The sequence below is a fragment of the Epinephelus lanceolatus genome, chromosome 1 (assembly GCF_041903045.1).
Source record: "Epinephelus lanceolatus isolate andai-2023 chromosome 1, ASM4190304v1, whole genome shotgun sequence".
NCBI classification, from domain to species: Eukaryota; Metazoa; Chordata; class Actinopteri; order Perciformes; family Serranidae; genus Epinephelus; species Epinephelus lanceolatus.
The window spans coordinates 22475752-22486073 of NC_135734.1; the positions used below are offsets into that span (position 1 = coordinate 22475752).

Below are 10322 nucleotides of genomic sequence, written 5' to 3' on the forward strand. Positions count from 1 at the left end.
TTTTAACAACACGCCATCACAGATAGAGGAGGAGCCTGACCAAAGCATTACCACGCTTAAGGGATCACAGAGCTTCCCTTGATGCATCTGATATCACTTATGATTTTAATAATCAAGCACTCTTCATTAAAAGGAAAGTTTAGTCTTATGCTGGATGTTGGTGTGTTTGTAACAATGACAGAGACAGACAGACTAAACTCACGAGGAAGCGACAGATCGGACTTTAGTATTAAACTTTGTTTTCCTTTATTTCCTTTACTTTTGTGAGATGGAAAAATGATAAAAACGTACAGCTCAGGGACTTTTCATCTAAGATAGGTCAGTGTTTTTCTTTACGTAATAACCATGAAATTAAAATCATAACAGTTTCCATGTGTCTTTAACAAAAGCTTAAAGAGGGAAAATAAATTATCGTAGCAATAATTATAACATCAAATATAACAACAATAATAGCAATTAAGCATTTATAAACACTCTATTTACTGTGTATTTTTCCATAAAAGTCCATTATTAAAAACAGGTGGTGAGCGTCGTGGTGGTGTACAATCCAGCATGTGAGGCGAGCACTGGTTTGTGGTGTCTGTCGTCTGACTGCTTCTTAACAGAGGTGCTGCAGCTGTCAGCCAGGCTTAGGACCTCCAGCACGGGAGAGTTTGTCTGTCTGTCCACAGCAGTTGTGAACGACAGCCTGGGGATGGACAGGGTGCACGTATCTCAGTATATAATGAGATGGTCGTGAGGTGAAAACAGCGGTTCTTTTTAAGACCTCTCATGAGTCTCCTGTTACAGGGTCAAGGAGAGGTGGGTACCAAAGTGACTTAGTAAAAATAAGCAAAAAGAATGACAAGCGTCTCCATTCACTCCGTTCCTGCAAGCCTCAGGTCACCTAGGGACTAAGAAACCCCTCGTCTTATTAGCTCTTCACAGAGTCCACTCAAGTCCTGCTCCACAGCGTCCCATCAGTGAGGTCAGGCATGACGCGACCTTCAGTCATTAAGTCCAACTGAAAGTCTCTCCCCTCCAACCACTGTACATGACGCAACAAGCTTTCGACGTGATGGGGAGGCCATTTAGTGTTAATGGCGATGTGGTGGCTCCTACAGGCGGAGGAGTTCTGGGTGTGGAGGGGCCTCAGTGAGGCTCAGCCCAGACCGGTGAGCGATTGGAGTGGTGGGGGTGACCGAATGAAGGGTGAATGGGCGTGGGAGTAGGCAGCATGTGTCCCGAGTGGCTGAAGGGGGGCAGGTGACCCATATGGGTCATGTGGCTGGTGAGGCCATGTGCACCGCCGAAAGGAGAGGCCTTGTCCTGCATGCACTTGGATAGCTCATCGAAGCCGTCCCCTGCTCGCTTGTTCTTCTTGGACTTGCTGGACATCTTGCGGTTGCGTGTCTGGATGCCTTCTTTCTTCATGGTCAGGGGTCTGTTGACCTGTGGAGATCAGCACATTAGCTCAAGGCACGCCAGACAAAAGCCTCACTGACAGCTTGAATAGTACATTATGGCTGCTGAGGTTTATTTTGCTGTTGGCTCTGGCTCGTAATTTCAAAATGTCACCAGGAATATGTCACATATTGTATCGGCAATTAGGGTTTACATGCATTGGTTTCATGGTTGCCCATTATTTTGAGTTACACCAGCTATTAATAAGGAGCAGCTGTTTTGCATATATAGCTGCATTATAGTCAGGGGGGTGTTGTGGAGCTTTTGTCCAATTTCAAACCAAACAGAACAGTCGTGGTCAATATGAATACATGGGGATGAGGGCCTGGCTGGAGCTGAAAGGAGCAGCCTCAGACAAATCCTCATCAGTGTAACCGACGCCGTTACACTGAATGACAGTCCCACCCTGCAGCCTCTCCGGGGAGTAACGCCCCCCATTGAAACAACGATGGATTAATAAAAAAAGACGACTGGTGGGTTCTGCTCGACAGGGTGAGCAGGCTTTGCCTCGACACTCTCACACTTTCTCTGCTCCTAAATCGATACGAGCTGTCCGCCCACTTGACCAGTTAACGACCAGTATCCCTCCTCCTCCCCTCCACCTCCACTCCCCCCCAAAACCCCGCACTTGAGTGCAGCGGTTGTTTTTCAGGCTACTTACATTGTGCAGTTTAAAGTAAAGGCCGCAGGCGTTACACACCGGGTCTCCGTTCCCGTTGCGCCTCCACAGGGTGGTAGTGGTGGTCTGGCAGTTTGCACAGCAGGTGCCTGCACGTCTCGCAGCGGACTGGAGGAAGCAGAGAAAATACACCATAAATAATGACTCATTCACAACTGCAGGCTGGTGGAGGCACATAACAGTTAATATCACGGCTCTTTAGACACCTATAGGCTAATGAGTTAATGTTTGTGCTGTTAAAGCAATATCACTGATATTGCATGCAATGCGTTTGTGTTTTCTGCCTCAGCACCAAGTCATTAAGAGACAAAGTTTTTCTTAAATTAACGGCGGAACGTGGGTTTCTGTGCGGTTTGCATGACACCGCTAAACCAAAAAAAACTTAACTCCTCTGTTAAATCAATTGCATGTATGCAAAACCGCTACACCATGATCACATTTATTTGTGCATTAAGATGCTTGGATATTTTTTATGAGCTGGAGAAGAATTCTGTTTATGCCTGTCGCAAATTAGCCCCATCATATTTAATGAATTAAAACTAAATAATGCTGGTATTAACGGGTCATAATGAAGGCCTTGTGTAAACCTCTCTATTTATCCTGATCCAGGGAAACAAGTCGTGTAAGACCCGGTGTCCTGCCTGGCAGTGCGCTCCTGCGTCCATTGCGGATCAATTCTTCACACATAATAAGAAACATTAGCTTTACATGCAAAAACCCTGCGGCTCTTTGCTTTGCAGGCAGGCAGCATCCAGGTTCTTCTGTTAATTAATTTCAGGTGGACTCGTTGCTATTGACCTGGAGAGCAACAACAAGCCTGCTCTTTTTGTGCGACATGAACTATAAGCTATGTATTTAAAATAAAAAACAAGCTGCGCGTTTAGACTTTATCAGTGCCCACCGAGAATGGCAAACAAGAGAAGAACATAAATCCATTTATTTTCCAATCCCCGCCCCTCACGGTCTGTCTCTTCACACATAAGCGGCTCCTCCAGTGTTGTGATAATCTCTTTACAGTATATGTCAGTCTGGCCATAGAGAATGCAGCGCGCTGGTTGAAAGCGGAAACAGCCGGGAGCCTGACTTCCTTATCTGGGCCGGGCAGATATCCGGATAGGAAACAACTGGATGCCCCTTTGAACACAACTCTGAAAAACACTTGAGCTGAAAATGCAAAAGCTACAGCCACATGGGCCGAGCCAGTGGAAAAAGTAATGGACTTTTCACGAGCAGGAACGACGTGGACCTGGTCAAGGGACAACACGAGAAAATATAATATCGATAAATATATTATGATGAGATTAAGAAACTCCTTTTAAAAGCTGCACGTGTATTGGCAAGTCAAATTAGATCCAGAGCATTCACAGTTATCTCTTCTTTATTATAATTTTTTTTTATTAAAGTTAAAGGTTACACCAGCAACTTTTAATCACTTATTTCTGGTGTGAAAGCCAGAAATGTTCTTAATAACTTACCCATATAATTATTTTTATTAGCATTACTACAATTATTATTTTTAATTGTGACTATGTTGTAGTTTGTTTATTTATTTTATTTCATAATAAGTTAATCCATTAAGTTAAAAGTGACATGCTTATCTTTATAGCTAACCAATTTAAAAAAATTAATTAATTGTTTTAATTCTTACAAATGTTTAATTATTTGTGGCTGCCAGTATTCCTGAATTTGAAGACAACAACTGGATTTGTTTGTTGACAAAGCAACCACTTAAGTACATAAAGAAAAATTACAAAAAATATATTTTAGCTGAAAAATAAAGAATTCAAGAGTTACTATAGAATAATTAAATAAGTTAAATTAAAATGTAATGACAATAGAAATAATAATAATAAGATAAATATATATATATATATATATATATATATATATATATATATATATATATATATTAAATTGCTTTTGTTTGAGACTACTTAGAAAACCAGATTTTAAAAAGATAATTGAAATATATATGCTTTAATAAATTGTTTTAAAAGCCGTGAAATCAATTAATTATGGTGCAAAGAAATGTGTCCAGCTCCAGTGGGGTTAATGCCAGAAGTGTCTGTGCAGTGGTACGTCCACTACAAGAATGTTATGTGTCCATGCTGCTTTTCATTTACTCAAGCATGGTGTTAACTAAAGCAGCATGGGCAGTGGTATCAGTAACAGTATCAGAAGTACCAGCAATAATGATAGCAGGAACAATGGCAATAGTAGCAGTATTGTAACAGGCCATGAAGGCGGATCATCGGGGGGTGAGAGGGACAAACAATTCCAGGAAGATCATAGGGAAAATATAACTTTCCTGGAATTGTGCTGCAGGCATCTGCTTTGTGCTCATATTTGGGTGCCCTCTCTCAGAGCAAAGCGACTCAGTGAGAAGCAGGACTCACCAGTCTACGTTTGGGCTTGATAAGTGGTCGGTTCTGGCCGTTCATCTTGTGGTATAGTCCGCAGGCGTTGCACAGGTAGTGGCCGGTACCATCCCTTCGCCACAGAGGGGTGGAGGTGGCACCGCAGTTTACACATTCACGGCCCTCTGCATATAGTTCAAGAGGAGGAGAGAAGAAGAAAATTTATATAATTAAAAAATTCACCCTCTGTCAGAAGCAACACCTAGCAGCTGCCCGGCTGCACGATCAGGCCAACTGACGTGATGAGGTGATGTGCGACCTCAGGTGGCTCTGTAATATGAAGTCAAAATCTGTCTCATGATGGTGACAATGTCCATATCAGAGTGCAGGTGTACCAAGTGTGCACGGCTGTCATGGACACAGACACCTCTATGTAAACCGATCCAGAGTGGGGAGGCCAGAGACAGCCAGAACATGTCCAGAGGTGTCCAACAAGAAGAATGAGACACACCATCAAATTAGGACTACATTATTCATCAGCTCAGTGGGCACCCATGAGAGGAAACATAAGTGTGTGGTGATGGTATTAAATTTGGCGGACAGCGTTGCAGACTTTGATGAAAAGCTTGTAGCCAGTTGGCTGCAATTAATAATCCAGAAATGGCGTTACCAACATGATGCTTTTATTAATCGTAAACAGTGGCTAAACCTGAGCAAGACTTCCTGTGCATCCTCGTGCTCTTTTACATAAAAACCTGCTTTTTTAGTTATTCCCACATGCTCTCCTCTCCCATTCAGGTTTGACTGACTTCAAACAGCCTGTTGCTAAACCGACCGATTCATTTAATTCAAGTATCCCTCTCTCCCTAGAGCATCATCTCATTATTCCTGTTATAATGCCAGCGACACCCACAGTCCCACCCTCGCTCTACAATGGAATCTGACCTGAGCAAAAAAGCTATGTTCCTTTTGAAATGCATCTCGCTGCTTTTTTTTGTACCTCCCTTCTCTTCCTCTTAAGTGTTTCACAGGTCCAGCAGCCACATTAAAGCGGGCTCATTAACACTTGAAATATTCATCAGCAATGACTGATGTATTTACGTCTTGTGCAATGTTTAATGTTGAAATAAGAAAGAAAATGGGAAGCTTCATCTGAAAAGGTCTGGGTAGTGAGGAGGAGGAGGAGTTCTGCTTGAGGCTAGTTCAACAGGAAGCCACACTACTGTAAGGTATATGTGCTGACAGCTGAAATGTCATTGTGGCATTTTGTACAACAATCAATCACCATTACTGGCACAGGACATCGACTTTGATAGATAAGAGCCTTTTTAATGCCGTGCCTGATATGTTTGTGTTACTGATTCAGGCACAGTCTGGCCAGCTTCTTTTAAATGTCACAGTATAACATTTCTTTGCTGCATCAGCTCACATTCACTCAGATTATCAGTCAGCGAGCCTTCCCCAAGTGTATTAAAAAGTGTGCACACAATGGATGACAATATTGATAATTGCACAGCTACATTTGGAGCAACATGTCAACAGTCCACGGTGTCTTTTTGTGTATGTGCGTGTGTGTGTGTGTGTGTGTGTGTGTGTGTGTGTGTGAGAGAGCATTATTTCAAAGCACAACAGCTGGAACAATGTAGGGAAATTACAGACCCATTACCAGTTGTTTTTAAAATGTCTGCACATTAATGTCAGACCCAAAGTCTAAATATTCCCCTAAATATTACTCCCAGCACATGCAGTCTGTTGAATCAGCTGCTTACCCAGACAGTCCCACAATAAACTGTTTTATTATAAACAACCCCACCACCAACTTTTATTTATTTTTTGTAAAATGTAAACTTTTTTTGCATTGTAATTGGGATTATTTAATGCCCTGGGCTCCAAACTTTGCAATTATACACACAAGAAACTTAAAGTTTGAGTTATTAAATACACTTCCACCTACTCTATAGAGGCAGATCTGCTGTGGACTTGGTTGGGCTTGATGTCAGTGCACTGGGCCAAGGCCATGCTTAAAAACACAAACAGCAGGACTCTGTCGCCTGTGCTTTGTTAGTACTGTGGAGAGCTGTGGGCGGGGTGGAGGTCGTGATTTGTTCACTTGGAGGTATACAGGATATGGCAGGAGCCAGGGCGTCGTGACTCCTTCATTTTTAAGTGCAATAAAGGCCACAGAAAACAAGTCTGTGGCACGACGAAGAAGCCATGACGGCCTGAGCTTAGACGTCTAACTGATAGAAGAAGTCGATGTGGAAAAAGATGTTTAAAAAAAATGTGTTAATGTGTCTGATCGAACTATAATCATTAGGTTTAGTTTTTTACCAAAGCACCACAAATTAAAATTTACGATTTCTGAGTAATTGATTATTTTAATTAGCTCCAATCCCTTATTTCTCTATTTTTCTTTTTAAAATCACCCCAGAAACATTTAATCACGCACATAATGGCCCTCGCTGAGCATGCGGTGAATAGTTGACCCCGATTAGTCTGATGAGTTTCATCTAGAGCTGATCCCTCACTAAAGTGAAGCCTTTTAAGTGGACGCAGCTTATAAATGGCGCTGAGTGCGATGGGACAGAGATAAGACTTGTCAGGACAGGTTCTGAGAGGGACAAGGGTCCGACATGGAAATGATCGCTCTGTGCGTAAATGGCGCACTGGAGCAACAAGTCGAGCTTATAAAAGTGGCTTCAGTATTTAAACAGTTAAATTAGTGCAAAACACAGCTGACAGTTAATAAATTAAACACGCAAATATAGTGTCCGTACAGGTATATAAACGAAATGTGTGACACTAGCAGGGTATGATAATATTATTACAAGGTGACAAACATTTATTTGCTGCTGATTGATTGGGTAAATTCTAGTGCGCAACGCTTCACCGCTCAGCTGAATAAACCATAACCATTTCATTAGGCATTATCAGTTTGATCTGCCATCTGATGTGAAAGAAAAACACACGTGAGGCTCACCTGAGCTCGACCTGGCCTTGCTCTTGCATTTGGGTGTAAAGCTGGAGGAGGACCCGCCGAGCAGGCTGCCGGGGTGGAAGAGACTGCCGCTGTACTCGTGGGGTGTGTGGAGAGGGTAGGCCGGGTAGGTCGGGATAGGGTGATGCGTGGCCGGGGCCTGGCCGTTCATCGAGGACAGACCGCTGCGGAGCGGACTACAGCTCTCCTTTTTCATGCCGTCCGACAGCTGCACCTGGTACTTGATCGACTCCACCTCGACCAGGAGGGACGAGGAGGAAGGGGATGTGGGTCCGGGGTCCGGGGACACGTCTTTCGGAGGGGTAGGGGGGAAGCTGTAGAGGTGCGGGCTGGAGTGGGACGCCGGAGTGAGCGACGACACCGGTGCCGTGCCGGTGCTGCTGCTGCAGGGGTAGCCGGAGCTGGTGGGGTGCAGGCCGGGTTTGCTGAAGTGGCTGACTGCCCATGCGTTATGGTGGTGGGACGCGGACAGGGCTGCCTTCCCAGGGTCCAGCCAGGGAATACCGGGGCTGTGGATGAGGTGTGGTCGGCAAACCTGGTTCCCAGTGAGGCGAGCTGAAATCCAAAACAGCCTATTTAATAAATGTTTTATTCTATTCCCTCTTTGACACACCCGTACTGCCTCCAGTTTGCAAAACAAAAAGACCTTTATCTTACCTGCTGAATTACTCGAGTCCGACATTTAGGTCCAGATGTAGATAAATATTAATTAGAAATAAGATTTTTTTCTCCCTCACAACTGGTTAAATATCCAGAAATATTTCCCGTCAAATGACAGTAGCCTCACACATGTTATCTGCTTAAGATAGAGATAATAAAGACCTATTATCTACAGAAATCAGACTAAAAGTAGCTCCTCGTCAGGGCAGTATCTTTTCATCGGCTGCAGCTCTCGGACTAAAGATTGTTATTAGTAAATTTGCGGTTTTTATTTTATATCCGGGAAGTGCCTCTCTCTCTCCCTCCAGAAACCCCTGCCCCAACACAGAGGGGTTAAATGACATACTTCCCTTTCCTCTCCATGTCATTTGCTGGAAATTCCTTTTATGTTGGTGAACTGGCCCAGAAGTCAAGGTGGACTTTCTAAGCAAATTACAACACACTGCATGAGCTGCTGCATGAGCTTATAGTTTGTGCATTCATTTAATAGACATATTCTACAGGCAAAAATATTAACACACACACACACACACACACACAAATCTTATATTTAAAAAGCTATGTTTGCTCGTTGATGAATTACACAAAAACTTTTTTTTCTCTTTTCAAACATGATCTTCATTTCCCATCACACTGCACTGTGAACTCATCTTACCGTGTGCTTGGCTGTATGCGACCCTTGCCCGGGAGTTGGTGTAGTAAGGGTTCCCTTGAGAGTCCAAGTGGTTCAGAAACATGTCAACCTCGTCCTGGGGCAGTAAAGGCGCCATGGGCTCCATGTAGTTGTGGCTCAGACTGTGGTGGTGAGAGTCCGGGTGCTGGCCGTTCAGCACTGCGTGATGGTGCGCCATCCACCGAGACTGATCGGCCGCTGCGACCTCCATGGCTGAGCTGGCCGTCTCCTTTCCTCTGAAGGCGTCTCTTTGTGTGTCGGGCTACTTTTAGGCTATGTTTACCTCCAAGTGAGAGTTAAATTCCTCCTTATAATATAGTTCCTGAGCTGTGAAAGTCTCGGCTGTGTTTATATACTTCAGAAATAGAATCCTTAAATAACCCGGTCTTCTTTCTCCTCAGTTATACCTGCAATGAGACGAAAACAAAATGTTAATTTATAAACACGGCGGCCGCTCCAGCCCTCCTTTCATGCACGAAGAAGCGTCTTTCATATTTTTATCTAATCATATCAGTTGACACGTGAAATAAACTTCACGTCCTAATGATTAAAGGCTGATAACAAAGTAGTGCGCGGCTGTCTCTGTGTCGAAGCAATGCATCCCGTATCCGTATAAAGACAAAAATAAATACAAAAAAATGTTTCCTTTGGATACCTGTTGCAATTTCGATCAGCTGACGACAAACACAGCTTGGATGTGAAAGCCTCTTGATCCATGCAGTGCTCAGGCGCAGACTGATGCGGCTGGCGCCAGTACATATCAAGCCACGCGGGGCGTGGCCTCTGTCTGAGCCACTCACAGCCAGCCCTGCCACAATTGGCTCGCTGCATCCCTGCTCTCCTTCTTTCAATTTCCATTTCCCTGCACCGAAAAACTAAAAGACTTATCAATCAGCAGTGTAATTTCTCGGGGGTCTTTCTCTCTCACGAAGCTCACACTGAATGAGCAATCGGCCCCTGATAATCTGCTTTTTTAGCGGCAGTTATAAGCCTAAAGACAGACATCTAACATGAAGGGAAATTCAGTCTGCACAATATGGCTCACTATAATAATGCTTTAGAAAGCGTAATGCATTGTAAGTGCCTTCACCTCTATGAACCTATCTGCAAAATATTTTTACAATATGAATTACATTTTCTAGACCTGTGAGTGATGCTGGAATTTCGCACTCACCTGCAGAGTGTTTTTAATTCTAACAACTGGACCTGCTGATTGAGCTCCACATTAATAAGAATAATTGTAAGTGTTGTTTTTCGCTTACTGCTGTTGTGTAAATAAACAGCGTTTTCAGCACCTCTAAAACCAACAGAGGCGGAGTCGATTTATGACCCCGAAATTGGCCCCATTGTTGGGAGCGCCTAATTGTCTTTAATTAGTAGCAGAGCATTCCTCTTGTGAAAACAGTGGTTTTGTCTCGGGGACAGGGCAATCAAACACAGTTTGCATACGAATGGCGCCTCTTTCTCACTTGCTGGCACCAAGGATGGGCGCAGAGGCCTCACCTATGTAAA

General features: G+C 43.7%; 1 protein-coding gene across 1 annotated transcript; it reads right to left on the reverse strand.

Moving 5' to 3' along the window:
* Positions 1–259: 259 nt before the first annotated feature.
* Positions 260–9542, reverse strand: gata2a (GATA binding protein 2a). Its single transcript, XM_033627768.2, has 6 exons — positions 9466–9542; positions 8793–9217; positions 7460–8032; positions 4519–4664; positions 2105–2230; positions 260–1431 (listed from the first exon to the last, which is right to left on the reverse strand). Exons 2-6 carry the CDS (start codon positions 9019–9021, stop codon positions 1132–1134), a joined length of 1374 nt encoding a protein of 457 aa, XP_033483659.1. The 5' UTR covers positions 9022–9217; positions 9466–9542; the 3' UTR covers positions 260–1131.
* Positions 9543–10322: the final 780 nt, after the last annotated feature.